The following is a 15,579-nucleotide window of genomic DNA, read 5'->3' as shown; positions in this document are numbered from 1 at the left end:
AGCAACAGTGCCCCCTAGTGTTTCATAAACGTTTGGGATATAAAAACTGTTTTTTCAATGTATTACTGTTTTTAATACAACTAGTTTAAAACAATAATAATACAATATACAATTTGATCAGAATCACTCACTGTATTTAATTTGGAAAAATATTTTCAATTTAGATCGATGAGTATTTGAATGACTGAGTTTTCATTCAAAAGGTAACTGTTCAAGAAAAAAAAGTCAGTATTTTAGATACTTAGTGGCAGAATGTTTTACCTTTGTATTCCAAATAAAGTCTTTGAAATAATGGAATGATTAAAAGTGACATTTATTTAAGACAATGTGTACAAAAGTGAGAAAGTAGAAAAATTCAAGCAGAAAGGTGACACCTAACTACAATTTCCGAAATTGTGTAGTCGATCAATCCAAGTATTAAGAGTTTCATTTTTCTCACATGTTACAACCTTATTTCAGAATGGGTTAATTATTCTCTACAAATTCTACACACAAAACTGACAAAATGATCAAGTGTGTGTGTGTGTGTGTGTGTGTGGGTGGGGCGGTCACATGTAGATAAGTATTCATAGCCTTTGCTACAAAGTTCAAAAGACATCATGCTTCTTTGTCTTTTCGTTTCATTTCTTGGAAAACAAAATCATGTGCAAATACCTGCACAAATGTGAGCACAACTGTGTTCACTGCAAGCAACAATGCCGCTATCTAGTGGTAGTGTGCCTGATTTGCTTGCAACGCAAAACATAAACATAGCAGAAACATAGAAATTGACCAAGCAATGACTGTACCGTGTTGCTTTTTTTTTTTTTACCTGAGATGCAGACATTCAAGTCCCCGCCGCGGCCGCCATCCTTTCGATGGCCGCCCAGTCCACCTCGCTGAGGTTGCCGCCGCTCTCCGACAATTTGTCAAGCCAGTCCATGCCTGCCTCACCCGCCTCGATGCCGTCGTCCTGCTCGTTTATAAGTTCAGACAATAACAAACTAACGCTCTGCTGCGTGACATGCTCGTCTTCTTGGGCCCTGGCGGAAGTGACCGGACGCTCCCTGGACAGTGAGGTCCCTGACATCGAGAGAGAACCTCACAGAATTAGTGTGAGGGAAAATACATTCTAAAAGCCTCGTAAGGATTGTGATGCTACTATCAAGGTTTACGGATGCTACCTGGCCTTGGCTGGAGTTCAACCTTCTTGTTGTCCTCTGAAAGTCTTCCGGGTGCTTCGGCAGTCCAAGGACGATGCTGGGCGCGTGTTTGGCCTGAGGTACGCTTCAGATTCTTCTCTGTGCTGTCAAGCCCAAAGAGAAGATTTGAATTCAATCGAATCCAGGCGAGACCATTTTAGACATTAATCAGCCGCACTGCTGGAATTTTTTTTCAAAAAGATAGCGGTACCTCGGATTGCCAGCTGTGGGTGGAGCAGAGGACGACCTTACGGTGGGACCATCAGTGACTAAAACACGAGAGCCGGGAAAGGGGCTGGTGCCAAGTTGATCCGCCAACAAGGCGGCGTCACGGAGCCTCTTGTTGAATTGTTTCAAAAGCAAGTCCCTGGTAAGAAAAAGAAAAGAAAATTGTGTTTACAAAGTACGTTGTTAATAAATATGCGATTGTGATTTCAGATTTAACTGGAGTAGGTTTTTACTTTTGCTTTTCTTGTGTGTTTTTCCTGCTGATCACTTGGTTGGTGGATTTCTGCAAATGAAGAAGAGCACAGATGAGCAACCATGTGGATGTAACATGATGGAAAGTTCTTGACAGCGGATGAATGATCCGACCGATGTTCTGGAGAAAGGTTTGGTCTCCCTCTCACGCAGGCTGGCTCTCTGTTTTTGATACACCGAGTGTCTCTCCCTCTGCTTGCGTCGCATCCACATCTTCAACTCCCGCCTGTAGTCTTCATCGTCAGGGACAGCACACCCCGTGGAAATCTGCCGACTTGCTTCTTGCTGCTCCTTCCTGCACCACATTGCCGCTTTGAGCTCCGCGATACTCTCAAACCGCTCGCAATTGAGCGAGAACTGTACCTGCTGTCGAGCGTGTTTGATAAAGATGCGTCCAGGTCCATCTGGGATATGTAACCTTCTCGCACCAAACCTTCCAGGATCTCTGCTGTGTCAGACAAGCCCGTCTGGTCCAGACTCTCGTCGACCGTCCTGCAGGTGACACACGAACACAGTAAGACAAATAAAAAAAAAAAATCCAAAACACATGAGGGTATAATGTGTATTGTGTGTCAAATAATTAAAATATCTCATACGTACTCCTCAAACGTTTCCAATGTTACAGTGGACAGATGCTCTGTTGGAGGAACACAATAGGATAACAAGAATTCATTGTAACACACGGATGGAGAAAATGTCTGAATGAACATCGTGTCTTTACTTAGAAGGCTCTGGTGGCCGGGATGAAGCTGAGAGGAGGAAGTTAGATGCGGAGTGGACGGCTTTCGGTCAGGGCTGTGGAATATGTCTACTCTCTTGTCCTCTTCTTCCTTCTCGTCCTCCTTGCAGATGTCGGGTTCTGGTGCGGTGTGAGGTTGCGGCGGTGGGGCTCCTTTGTGGTTGATTCAAAAAATGAATTTTCGACTCGTTTCATTTGTTTCCCTTTCTCATTATGTGTTAAAAAAAGTTAAAAACAAGAAACTTACTGCTTTCGAGGATGTTTTTTCTCACAACGACGTGAGGAGTGTGCTTTGGCTGTGCTTTGGGCTTTTCATCCGGGAGAGACAATCTTACTGTTTTTCTTACTGTGGGCTTCAGGTTCGGAGATGAAGCTGGGGAGAATTGCTGTGGCTTGTATGGCTACAGAAAGAGAAAATCATGCCAGATTTCTATATCTGAATCATGAGAATGAATATGCAAATGCTAAAATACCTGCTTTGGAATTTTGGACTGAGGCAGGTCCTGCTCCAGGCAGTCGGCGATGTTCTGCAGCGCAGCCAGCTGGGAATCCAGTTTGGACAGATGGGACGAGAACCAAACCGTGGCGGTTTCGGACGGGGGATTGCAAGGTTCGTCTATTCGTGGGCTCTTGATGGCTTTCGAAAGCTCGGAGTCGATTGAAACTTCACTGTCGGACGGAGAGACTTTCTCTGGTTCCCTGTGGTGAGGTCCATCTCTTTTTGGTGTCTTCATTGCTGTCGTCAGCTCAGATAGTTCAGTAGAGCAGATGCTCTCCGGTTCCACGTTGTGAGGTCTCTCTCTTCTTGTCCTGAGGGCTTTCATAAGATCTGCGTCATGTAGCTCCTCAGAGTAAACTCTCTCTGGTTCAGTGGTGCTCTCATGGTAATCTAGAACATTCATACAAATAGAGTGGAGCGAGCCTTGAGCTATGGGTTTAATTCATTCTGTGACTGTAAAATTCGAAAAATATTCACTGATGAAATAATTATAAATGATTTTTGGGAATCAACAGTCAAATCCAGACCTGTTGGGGTGACGGTTTTGGGGGTGTTCTCATCGGCGGGGCGAGCACTCTTGATGACGGAAGTGGCGAGAATGTGAAGCTGAGCAGGCGTGAGGACAGGAGGTATGGAAGAAGCGTCTTTCATTCCGGAGCCAGCTGGAGGTAAATCACGATGTTGCGACCCCTCTTCGATGTCCAGGATGCTTAGGAAGTTGCGACCGCGCTGATCCTGGCACAAATGGGTTTTCTCAATGTTTGTTTTACTTACAAGATACACACCTAACCATATATTTTTAAACTAGTTTGACATTGACCCAGATTGGCATCTTACCAAATTCCTCTTCTCATCTATTGGCGGGATCTCATCTTCATCTTGAGAAGGGCTCTTTTCTCGGGATAGTTTCTCTGAAGTGTTTTCTTTTGACTTGGCCGTAGAAGTTGTGGCTAAGAGTGAAGCAGACACTGCTTTGTCCACAAGCATGGGAGAAGATTCTGGAAGGGAGGGGGGGGGGGTAGCTTGGCACTTTTTCATTTTCTCCATTGCTTTATTAGGGTCATAAATTAGCTTGAGTCTATAAAAATTGATTTACTTACTTGGATCAGTGTTGGTGAAAGCGTCAAGGCACTCTGGGGGTCTTTTACACGTGGAGGCAAAGGCATGGAGCTCAGCTGAAGTGGCTCTCGCCTTGTCTAATAAAAAGCGACCAGTTGGACCGGTGCTGCTGGATCTCGAGGAACTATGAATGACTGCTGACAAGCACAAAGATTTCATGAGCTCAACCGTCAACGTGCTGTGGATCTTGGAACATTTGGTACGAACCACTTTGACTGGGAGCATCCCCTGCAGGAGTGGTTTCCTCTCGCTTCACGTTAGGCTACAAAGAAAAAGAACAAATTATGAATGGAAATTTTAAAATTGTTTTCATTTAAAAAAAAAAAAAAGCTCTACCTCCTGTGTGGTGATGAGCTCACTTGGCAGATTTGTGCTTAGTGATCGCTCTCTCCTCTTCTGCCTGTGATCACACATCGTTGACATGAAAACAAAGTTGTGATTATTACATGTAAGGTAATCGTGCCTTTTGCTGGAGCTGGAGGAAGGCGTCGCGCCGCGATGCATTTCGCCGGAGTCGTTGACTCGTAGCAGCTGCAGCCGAGCTTCTTCCGAGTTGCGCCTCCCTGCCACTAAACCCGCCAACTCCTCCAGGGAGATGAGGCGAGCCTTGTGGGACGAGCGAGGTGCCGGGGTGGACATCTGTGGAAATGTTTTCACAAATTAAACTAAGCACAAATTAAAAAAAATGTCTTAATCTATTTTTAGGGTACACAATACTCACCATTCTTGGACTGGGGTCTATGTGAAGAAGTTGGAGTTTGGGGATGTCAACCAGTGCCACTGCAGGGACATAGAAATGCTTTGGGGGAGGAGGAGGTGTTGCCGGTAATTTGGGGAGGTTGATGTGTTCTTGTGCACCAGGCTGCAAACGCAGCAAACGAAGGCCTCGTGCCGCCTCGGACGTGGGATTCTGCTGATGAGAGCTCCTTGTCGGAGACTCGGTTTGAGTGCTGTGGCTAAATCGAAGAAGTCTTTTCCGAATTGAAGATGCGCCTTTATTCCTTTTCTTGTCTCTCTTCTTACCACTTTGCAGATGGAGTAATTGGAGGCTTGAGGCTTGAATGGACAGGTCTGTATTATTACCAACAGGGGGCGCTGTGGTACTGCTGTTAGAGGCGATCAGAAGCCCTTCGGTGGATGGGATTAATTTCGTTCTTTCCTGAAAGTGAATGTCTCTTGACTCCGCTTGCACAGCGAGGGGTCGAAAATCCTGAAAACGAAAAAGAGATCAGACGAATCGCTTCAATTTGTTTTAAAAATAAGTTATAACAAAGGAAGACGAGTGGCTCCAATGAAGCACAAGTGAATGGGAGGAATTGGTGCACATTTAACTAGTCGTGCAAACATGACAAGAAACAAACAAAACGTCACCTCACGTCATCTTTTACAGATATGAGCATTAACACTGTGACGTCACTCCACATCGAATGACGGCTTCATTGCGATGCGCGAGTGTGTCGGGAAATGAAATGCACGTTATGGAACGAATGCAGAAATGGAACCAACCGATACGCTTATGAAGCAACGGCGTAAAGTTTTAAATTGGACAGATTACGGTAAAGTTCGCTCTGCGCTGTGCGTAATTACGCACGCAGCTCCACAACATAATACGCACATAACAAATACAAAAAAAAAAATTAGGGGTCACACGGGCTGCTTAGAAGATGTCCATTTTCACCCACAAAGTCGATAAATAGTTTGTTATCAAGTAAAAACACACCTGATGGCTTCCTACTGCGTCATGACGGGCATAGGTAAGATTGCTGACGTCATCAGGTTCTTGTGTGCCGTGTATGGGAGTCTGATGCGCATACATGGGTGCAGATGCTGGGTTGTTTGAGTGTGAATTAGGCACATAAATTTGGGATTGCGACACTGCAGGGGTCTGCACAGGTTGGGGATTATGTTGAGGTGGTGCATAGGGCGAAGGCACATAAGGGTTCATATTAGATTGCGCTAAATAGGAATTCTGCTGCGCGAGTTGCAGATTGGAAAATGAAGCTCCCAAAACATCCATCAGGCTCATGTAGTTGATGTTCTGCAAGACAGGGCCAATATTTATATCATCAGGTGCGCTTCAATGCATCTACGGATGCATTGTTACCTGGACCAGTCGGTACAAATCTTCACCCAGACGCTGCCTCATTGGCGGAGCCTGAAAGGAGTCTGGTTGGCCAAAAGGATCCAGAGCGGGTGCACCAGCTGTGGTAGGGTGAGGTCCAGAGCCTGGATGATTTAATGGCGTGTTGGTGTCCAGAGTTGCTCTTGAATGGGGGAGCTCTGTGTGAAGCGACGCTTGTGGCTGAGCAGACGGAGGGATTTGGGAGTTTGGATCACTCGGTGCCCGGGTCAATGGATGGCTTCCTGCCTGACTGAAGCTTAAACAAAACAAAAAAAACAGGTGATGCAACAACGATTCTATAACTGCTATAGTATTATTTTATAAAACTTGGCAAAGTCAGGAGCTTTAATAGAATTGTTTCAAATGCAGAATAATTTGCCATTGAGAACTTACAGAGATGAGGTGGGCTCCATCAGTTCTCCAAGTTTTAAACTCTGTGAAAAAAATAACACACTTGTTTATACTACATGAAAACTGCAATGTATAATCGCCACAAATTCATACTGACCGCTAAAGGCGAGCAGAGGTTTTCAGACGGGATGTCGTTGGAGAGAGACGACGACTGCTCCGTGCGGTCATCGTTGCTTTTGACTGAGATAAAAACACGTTGATGTTAAGAAGATTTAGTACAGCTGACATACTGACTGTCATGGACACCGTGCCTTCTTTTTCTGGCGTGACATCCAAATCGTCAAAACACGGTCGCTGTGATGTGGAGCTCGGGACCGGAGCGCTGGAGTTGAGTTCGTCTGGCTCGTCGGGGAGAGGCGTCATGTGAGACTTCAACTCTTCTGCTTCGTCCGTGTGAGAACAACTACAAGAGCGTAGTACACACAGTGGCATTTTCTGCCATACATGGTGACATTTTTGAAGAAAAGAAAAAACTCACACAGACAGTTCCTCTATCCCTATGTCGTGATCCAGACCAGCAGCTGATCTTGGGGAGCTGATATCAACAGGGCTCTGTTTCTCCAGCTTTGGAACGGCCTCGGATTGCAACACCCGAGCGATCGTCCATCTTGCTTCCGGGCACCCTGGCTGGAGCAGATGCGTGAACCTGCGCTCCAGCAGGCTCAGCGAAGTGAGCAGTGCCGGCGCAGAGGTTCTGACACGAATGACTATCCCATCTTCACACGCTACGTCTCTCTTTGTTTTTTTCTTCTTTGCCGAATGCCCAAGGAGCACCCTTTTGTCGGCCCAGCGCAACATCCACTCCAGCAGTCTTCCCAGCACTGGGAACTGGGCCTCTAATTTAGAATCCAGGACCTGTTGAAGTTCTACGATGGCTTCCGGTGTAGTTGTGGAGGCGAAAGCCAACACGCTTTGATTACCGTCAGAACCAGAGCCTCCCTTCTGATGTCGGAGACCAAACAAACCCAATTGTCTCCCAGTCTTAAGCTCAGACAGAGCGGACGCAGAGACGTTGCTTCGAGATTCGCAAGCGTCTGGTGCAGTTTGCGACTCGGGGGTCGTACCCGGATTCACCGGCCTTCGACAGCAACCGGCTCTGAAGACCGGGAGCTCATTTCCGCAGTGTTTCCTGGCCGGGTCTCTTTGGCGACGATGCATGGTGGTGAGCACGTCGAAGGTGAGCGAGTTTAGCTCCCTCTCGCGTAAAGCCGAGCAAAAAGACTTGAGCAAAGGAGGCTCACCCCCGTCGCTGCTTTCCTTCTCCAGCATGTAGCTGAGAAAAAGCTCGAGGAAGTTGAGATACTCATCATCCTCTAGCTCAAACTCCCAGGTCCCAATGACTGGAAGGGAAGGTGGCGCTACATTATTTTTTGCTCTCTTAGTCCCAACAGCAGTCTTCTTTGCTTTAATTTTGACCTTCCTGTAAGAAGACAACACAAAAATTCACACATTTTTTTATTACCTTTGATTACTTTTTATTACACAGACAAAAACTTTTTTTAATGTGGTGATGACAAATCAGTTGGGACACACCTCCTTTAATTGTACACCACCTACCTTGATATGGATGAGGTATGAGGGTCAGATGTGCTCTCTGTTCTTTCTCCATCAACGGCGTCAGTTAGAGTGCTGGCGCTGACGCTCGTGACCGGCGAGTGTGATCTCAAAGCGGTCGCCTCGTGTTTGTCTTCCTCATCTTCGTCTTTCTCCCACAGCCAAAGCTCCATGGGGGCCAGGTGCCTCAGCAAACGACCCAGGTGCTTTCTCCTCAGCCTGAGTTTTTCTTGAATCAAAGTCTTCATGGTCTTAGTGTCGTCCTCTACGGGATGGAAAACAGAAGTTCTACAGTTCTGCATGTTAATAAAAACAGGGTTGTATACTACATGTTTAATAAATTAACACTTTATATTATTACTCAAGGCATCACTGTAATACTTTGCATTATTAAAGTTGCATAAAAAGAAAATTATCAGATACAGTCCAGTTGTACATATGGAAACTATAATTACAAATCATTAAACTTTATTATTGAAGGCATTTTTTTATTGTCTGGCTATACCTAATAAAGTGGTGGTAACATTAACATACACGAAGCCCACATACTCAAATATGAATGTCTGCATTTTTAATTGGATATAAATTAAATATATAAGCACCAATAATATACATAAATCTGTTTGGCTATGATGTACCAAAGACGCTGCATTGCCTCAAGCTCGTCAGCAGTGAGTTATACTTCTCCCTCAGGGAGACTCTGACAGACTCTTCCTTCTCTGGGAAGGCAAGAACGAGCGTGTCTGCCACCTAATGAGGAAGAGCAATAAAAATACAAGTTTATTCATTGTGGTCTTTCCAAACAGACACAGATAAAAAAATAAAATCACCAAAGCAAGGGGTGGCAATTCAGCCAAAAGGCTGAGCAGGAGATCCTGCAGGATTTCCTCAGCGTTCAGGAAGTGAGAGAAAGTCAAATAGCGATGGGCCCAGAGAAGAGCATCAATGCAGAATGAATGCACTTGTGAATTGTCAGGGGCCTTTGAGACACACAAAAAAAAAAAAAAAAAACACGATCAGGCCTTGCGCAGTTGAAAGATAACTACAAACAATGCAACATAATTATGATACCTGTTGCATTCTGGCAGCTTGAAACCTCCTGCAGGCAACAGAAAGCTGATCCCTAACATGAAGCATCCAGCATAAACCACACAGCTGCCTGAAACAGACTTGAGGAGGAAAATAAAGTCAAGAACACCAAGTAGAATTGGCATTCTCAAATTGAATGTGGAGTGGTGTCTTACTAATAGTTTGACTGGAATCCGGCTCTAGATCTTTGCTATGGCTCCTTCTGAAGAATCCGCCATGGCTGGCAAATTTCATCAGGCCTTCTGGGAGAGGCTTTTCCTCTTTGGGGAATGATGGGTAGGCATACTTTGTCTTGATCTTCAAAAAAAAATACATATAGCAAATCTATTTTCAAAAGAGGACTTTCAAACAAAGCTTCATCTAATGCCAAAGACGCTCTACCTTGTGAAGTAGGTGGCGGGCCCGCCTCAGGTTGCTGACGTACCACTGAGCGACAGGGTGGCAGCATCGAGCTGACCTGAGGAGGAGCAGGATCCTCTGGAGAACGCCCGACACTTTGTGGCGTGTCGCCAACTCTGTGAGTTGTCCCAGTGTCCCCACAGGATCCTGAAAGATGCATATCGATTCTTGTGAGCGAGATAGGAAAAGAAAATGGAGATTTTGTTTTAAGGCCAGTTTACCTGAGTGTTAGGGGACGGCTGAGGACAATACAAAGGCGGGGACGGTAAATACAGTCCACTGTGCACCAAAGCAGACAGGCTCGAGCACAGATCTTTAGCTGATTCCAGTAAGGAAGTTAACTGTGACGTTAAAACGTCCACACCAGCGACGACGGACGCTTTGAGGATCTCCTGGGCGGATCCTTCCAATGCATCCAAGTCTTGTCCTTCCACGGGGTCTAGTCCAACAAGTAGACACAAGTGGGTTGATGGATTAAAGCGGCTGTGTTGTGATGTTCACAAACCTGCAAATGTTGACTCATTGACATCGCTGTGCTCTCCAGTGTCATTGTCCAGAAGAGACTGCAACTCCGTCTGAAAAATGCTTTCAGGGAGTAAAGTTTTTGGAAGGTGAAGGTCTTGTCTGTTGATCCTGTTTGGAAAAAAAAAAGGTGAAACACATCTCAGTGATGAAGTGGAGAAAAAAACACACAAAAACAATCCATCACACACTGACTTCGTCGTGTCCAAGTGGCTGGTGCAGTCGTACACATAAGCGAGGCTAACGGAGGCTGCAATCTTCCAGTCGCCGAGTTTGTAGGCCAACCACACAGTCTCAGGGAACAGACCCCCGAGCAGTAGAAGGTCCACGGCGTAGTCCACGGTCCACTTCTCCGACATTTGTTGCTGGCGAACCGCTCGAGCCGCTGCCTCCTGGCACAGAGGCATCATACGTCCTACATTTGAAGCTGGGTTACAAGAGAAAATGTGTTATATTTTGTTTTTTCCACAAATATTTGTATTTAGTATCCACAAACCATGAGGTAGATGTAACGGCGGCAAAACAGCCACGTGGTGTGCAGGCAGGATGTTGAGAGGCTGATTGGTAAAATAGGAAGCCATGAACCTCGCCAAAGTCTGAATGACGGCGATGACTGCGTCGCTGTGAAGGTTTGTCGGCAGAAGGGGGTCGGCTGCAAAGCGCAAGGTTCGATCCTAAGCACTTTGGACACGCTTGGCTGCATTTGTCCATTTACTGACCTGTAGTGCAAGTGGCATGATTATTGTGGCGTTCGGCGTTGTGCAGCGCCAAGTGGGCCATGTGTTCTCCCAACTCCACGGCTTCCCTCAGATGGTACTGGGACAGCAGGCTGTAGAGGAGAGCCAGACAAAGTCGGGTTTCCTGGAAGGCGCTGCGACGACAACCTGAGAGAAAAACATTTGTACTATTTGACAGTATTATGTGCTGTTTGAGAAAGAGAACAACATACTTTTTTTACTCTCTTCCCAAATTTGGGTCCGCCACGTCTCAGAGCTGTTTTGGTACAAGCCGCATAGGAAGAAATCTTCACCTGAGAAGACAATTCATATTTAGGTTGGATTAAAGAAATCGCAACAGCCAGAGTTGTTTCTCACCTGTGTGACTCAACAGTGCAGGACCCTCTTCGAGTTTCTCCCCGATCGCTTGCAGAGCTGCTTGAATCTTGGACATGATGATTGACAACTGCTCCCCGTCATCGACCTCCTTAGGGCCTCGCGTGTCCTCCTTGTAACTCTGGCTCATCGTGTAGACCCAATGCCACACTCCACACAGTCTAGTCATGTGACATAATCGTTCAAAATATTTAACATGAGAATATATCTACTTCAGCATGTTTTTGTGAATGAGTATCAAGCAAATTCCACATGATTTTATAGCAAAATGGCAAAAGACTATTGTTGAGCTTTTGTGAAGAAAATCCGGCCTAAGACTCCCTTGTATGTTCTGATGATGAAAAGACAAACCTGCTGGATGGTCGCTGGGATAGGGGCAGAACCGGATGACCAAGGTCATATTGGATCTCCCTGTACTCCTGCAGCAGTGGCACATGGTGGACATCTAAAGCTGAGAATTGAGGGTCCTTCTCCGTCGAGGACCAGAGGGTGCTTTTTTGCAGGCTGTAGGCGCAGTCGAGGGCATCGGAGGCCAGCTGGAGGATGAGCACAGCTTCGGATAGCCTGTTGATACATTGTGGTGGGGGGGAATCTGGGGGCGGGGCGAGCAGCAGGCGAACAAGCCGCTTACAGAGCTCCACCACCATCGCCAGGCCAGGAGATCCATCGGAGTGAGTGTTGTCCCACGGGAGGATTCCAAAAAGTGCTTTGAGAAGCTCCAGGATGCAAGCAAAACCGGAGGGGCCACTCTTCCCAGAGTCGGAAGAACTCTTCGGCATCAAGTGGAACAAAGCGGCGAGTTGCGCCACGCGGATGACGGTGCACTCCAGCAGGTGGGCTCGGTTTTCCACTGCAGCTCCCAGAGACATGCAGAGAGCCCACACCGTCAAGAGCCCATTCTGGATTTTACTGAGATCCCGTCGAAGACAACACACGGTCATCTCGAGGTCCTCTTCAGGATCTTGGTCTAGTTCAGTCTCTGTGTCCAAAGCGTGGAGAGTGTCGAACATGGAGGCAAACTCCAAGCGTCCGCTGTCCGCCAGCTGCGAACCAAGAGGAGGGCCGTCTACATCGGATTCATCCTCAAAGAAGGACTGGGGGAAAAAAAATCACAATGCTCATAAATATAATGCAAGGGCCACGGCACATTTTACAAATCTCGTTTGGACAAACCTGAACTCGATCAAACAGCTCCTTGGTGCCACCGAAGGTGCCCTGGTCCTGCAGAAAGAAAGGCAAAGTGGAATCGTGTGTGGCTGCTGATACAATGGAGTCCGCAGGGTGACGTCCGCTCGTGGTGAACGACTTGGCGTCCGGACTGAGGTACGACTCCAAGCACGTTCTCACGTCCAACTAGAGTGAGCAATACAAAGTCATTAACGAGAAAATTAAATTCTGTAACACAAAATGGCGACTAGAGTGCGTCAAGCGCTAATGAAAAAAAGTTCCTGCCTGTGTACCTGAGATGTATCCAGAAGGTTGCAGGCCTTCTGAAGGTCTTTGCTGCTGTTATCCAACAGAGCTTTCACCAGCATTGCGGGAGAAGGCCTGTTGAGGACTCGCAGCACGGTGGCCATGTAGCCGTCGGACACGATGCAGTACAGGAGGCGCGGGTGCCAAGTGACGGAAAAGCGCTGCCTCATGGTGTCCCGTGCCGACACGCTCGAGCTGGACAGGTGGGCCTCCGCTCGTCCGGTTGGAGGCCTGCGTGGTTACAAACATTTCTTGTCATCTCATTTTGTCTAAAGGTGGAGTAATCAAATGAAGACCAACCGGTAAGTGACCAATGGGTGAAGGGGGAGAAAGTGTGCTGGCCCAAAGTCGATTTTGCAGCCAGAGCTGGTTAGCGCCAGGAGCCCGCCGAGACGAGCCAGGATCAGGAGGGCGCCTCTCTTCAAAACGCAGGCCAGGAAAAGGCCGTCATGTGACCAGCTTAGACTCCCAACCCAGTATGACCTTGAGAAATTTGTGTTAAAAGCTTTCAGTGTTCTGCGCAAAATCGAATCAACCGCTAATCCCGTTAATCCACCTTGTGTATTTCGAAGGAACCTGCTCTGTTTTACACCCGCATCGTCCAAGTCCGCTTGACACGGAGACAAAATTTTGCGTGCTCACAAATAGAACCTGCGTGGCCTACATTCAAAACAATCATTTTTACAAGACAGCGCAATCTCACATAGAATGGCATAGAGAAGGTGGAGATGCTCGCCTGAGGCTGTTGCTGGTTCACCACGACGGCTAGCAGTTGCCCGTCGGGGGAGAAGTCGACGACCAGCGCCCCTCTGGACTTGACCGTTTGGCAGGGCGGGGTGAGACGTGACATGAGGTACGTCTTGGTGGCCCATTGTAGGCTGTATTCCTTTGAGCTAATCGAAGAAATGTGATTTTTACAAGACGCTGAATTTACATGTATTGTATCTGTGCCTTTAGGGGGTGTGGCCTTAACCCCTCTCTCATCATGATGACCCAGATTAGAAAAAGTGTAAAAACGCTTAATACACACTTACCCAAAGCACAAATGTTGATCCAGCCATTGGATTTTGAGGCAGGTGATGATGAGTTTCTTCCCAGATGTGAATACAAATCCCAGTAAACACACATCACCCACAGTCTGGAATTAAAGCATACAAGTCACAACACTGGATACGCGCACCAACTTCGGGGACTATTAATCGCATTGATGCATGAAACCTTGTTTTCCACAAAGACGCTGCAATGAGTCGCCTCTTTGTCCTTCAAAGTGGGCAGAGGGGTGTCTTGAGGCGGCCGCATTTGGACCCAGCATCCTTCCACTGAGCCGTCTTGCGTCAAAGTCAAATCTTCAGGGTCTGTACATTCCCACAGAAACACTTGCCCCAACGTGGTGACCAAAATCACACGCGCCCCGTTACCCGATACATGGATGGACAGTCGCGTGGAACTCCCTGTCAAAAAAAAAAAAAAGTTGCATTTCAAGTTTCAAGGTCCCAAGACTGTTCAACGCCTACCTTGAATCGTAGTGATGATGTGAACGACTTCAGGGGCCGCTGTGACAGTCTTCAACAAATCATTGTCCCTGTTCCATAAAAAGAGCTCGCCCGTGGTCAAAAGTCCACAAAACCAAATCCCTGAGAAAAATAAAAGTGACAGTGTTTTATGCGAAGTAACTTTTGACAAACACTTTTGACTGACATTTAAACTTACCATTGCGGGATGGAGCCATCGTCACCACATTGGTTAGCAAAGGATGGAGTTTGGGGGTTTTCTTCTTGGTACGACCGGACATCATGTTGATCTCGCTGATCCGTTTGTCGTCGAACAGGAAGACACATTCTTTCTCCTGACCGAGCCAGCAAAATCGTGGCCATGGCTTTTTTCGTTTGATTCTGGAGGAGATGACCACTTCTAGCGTCAGCTCCATGCTCGTATCCAGAGCGAGACACCATCAGTGATTTAACCCTTTGAATAATCAACTAGAGGACCACCTGGTAAGAAAAAAACTAAAATAATTTGTGTTTGGCTCCTGAAAGGGAAAAAAATGAATATTAGATGCACCATTTCAGGGAATATGAATTTTTTACCATTTTAAAACACTGGGATGAACAGCACTTTTCTTTACCTTACAGATGTGACATTGTTTAGTAAACAAGTATTTCAATTAGGATTTATTGCCAAGAAGTATTGTTAATAAACAGTTTACCAATTACAAATGTCATTACTTTTTGTGCTGTTTAACTAACAAGCTTGTACATACCCCGGATCGGGATGTAACGCCCTCTTCATCACTGTCATCGTCGCTGCGTCATTCCCACTGGCTTCGACAACACCGTATCTGTGGCATTTCTGGTAAATCGACAAGTTTCGCTTTTTCGTCTAATTTCTTTGTTCGCCCATTTTGTTGCCCCTGACGACTCCACACAGTGGCTGATAGCATTAGCCACCTAGCTAATTCTACGAAGAAAAGGAAGGCCGAGTATAGCGAACATATTCGTCGTATTTATGTTTTCGGTTAAACGTCGCGTTACTTAAAAGGTTAACATGTCGAGTGCTGGTCGTGTTTAACCGCAGCTAATGTAAAATAATTCGAAACTCCCTCCGTTTCAAAAACACCGTTCACTTCCCATGATCCTCTCTGGGAGAAGCCTTGCGCCGTTACCGTAGGAACGCGAGACGTGGTGACGTCACCATTATCCGTTCACATGCTTCAATAAAGTTTAGAAAGAGACAGTTTAATTTGCTCATGTTAAATTATTAAGACACCTAATATTATTTGAACGTATTTAAAATCGGTGTAACTTTGTGGGGGTTCGGAATAAATCCATTTCAATCCGCTTGGAATGTGTGGCACATGCGTTTATTCTCCAGTAGGGGGC

The 15,579-nt window shown here is 46.4% G+C and overlaps 1 protein-coding gene across 4 annotated transcripts; it reads right to left on the bottom strand.

Moving 5' to 3' along the window:
* Positions 1-295: 295 nt before the first annotated feature.
* cplane1 (ciliogenesis and planar polarity effector 1) lies at positions 296-15,338 on the bottom strand. 4 transcript variants are annotated; one of them, XM_037265751.1, is made up of 47 exons: positions 14,961-15,338; positions 14,411-14,729; positions 14,215-14,334; positions 13,919-14,151; positions 13,735-13,838; positions 13,437-13,593; positions 13,257-13,360; positions 13,001-13,183; positions 12,688-12,931; positions 12,401-12,580; positions 11,579-12,321; positions 11,210-11,388; positions 11,065-11,145; positions 10,835-10,999; positions 10,612-10,767; positions 10,311-10,542; positions 10,099-10,226; positions 9,815-10,032; positions 9,576-9,740; positions 9,350-9,491; positions 9,177-9,274; positions 8,936-9,085; positions 8,744-8,855; positions 8,109-8,370; positions 7,030-7,971; positions 6,803-6,954; positions 6,649-6,731; positions 6,534-6,574; positions 6,123-6,396; positions 5,739-6,056; positions 4,740-5,228; positions 4,482-4,657; positions 4,355-4,418; positions 4,226-4,280; positions 4,000-4,155; positions 3,737-3,897; positions 3,427-3,634; positions 2,874-3,289; positions 2,648-2,801; positions 2,383-2,553; positions 2,262-2,298; positions 2,025-2,153; positions 1,776-1,956; positions 1,643-1,692; positions 1,393-1,548; positions 1,164-1,285; positions 296-1,080 (listed from the first exon to the last, which is right to left on the bottom strand). In XM_037265751.1, exons 2-47 carry the CDS (start codon positions 14,625-14,627, stop codon positions 827-829), a joined length of 9,162 nt encoding a protein of 3,053 aa, XP_037121646.1. In that variant the 5' UTR covers positions 14,628-14,729; positions 14,961-15,338; the 3' UTR covers positions 296-826. The 4 variants fall into 4 exon arrangements, with proteins under 4 accessions (XP_037121646.1, XP_037121645.1, XP_037121648.1 ...); XM_037265750.1 differs by having other exon boundaries at positions 14,411-14,691; XM_037265753.1 differs by having other exon boundaries at positions 296-1,062; positions 14,411-14,691.
* Positions 15,339-15,579: the final 241 nt, after the last annotated feature.

Source organism: Syngnathus acus, chromosome 12, assembly GCF_901709675.1.
Source record: "Syngnathus acus chromosome 12, fSynAcu1.2, whole genome shotgun sequence".
Lineage (NCBI taxonomy): Eukaryota > Metazoa > Chordata > Actinopteri > Syngnathiformes > Syngnathidae > Syngnathus > Syngnathus acus.
Note: the sequence above shows the minus strand (reverse complement) of the source record. Positions and strands in the feature narration are given on the sequence as shown.

Bases quoted from the DNA above. Each gene is read 5' to 3' on its own strand.
- cplane1 (XM_037265751.1), bottom strand. From the start codon at position 14,627: ATGGAGCTGACGCTAGAAGTGGTCATCTCCTCCAGAATCAAACGAAAA. The intron at 7,972-8,108 runs GTAGGTGGTGTA...GTCTTCTTACAG, and splicing joins CATACCTCATCCATATCAAG to GAAGGTCAAAATTAAAGCAA. The intron at 1,957-2,024 runs GTACAGTTCTCG...AATGTGGTGCAG, and splicing joins TCAAACACGCTCGACAGCAG to GAAGGAGCAGCAAGAAGCAA.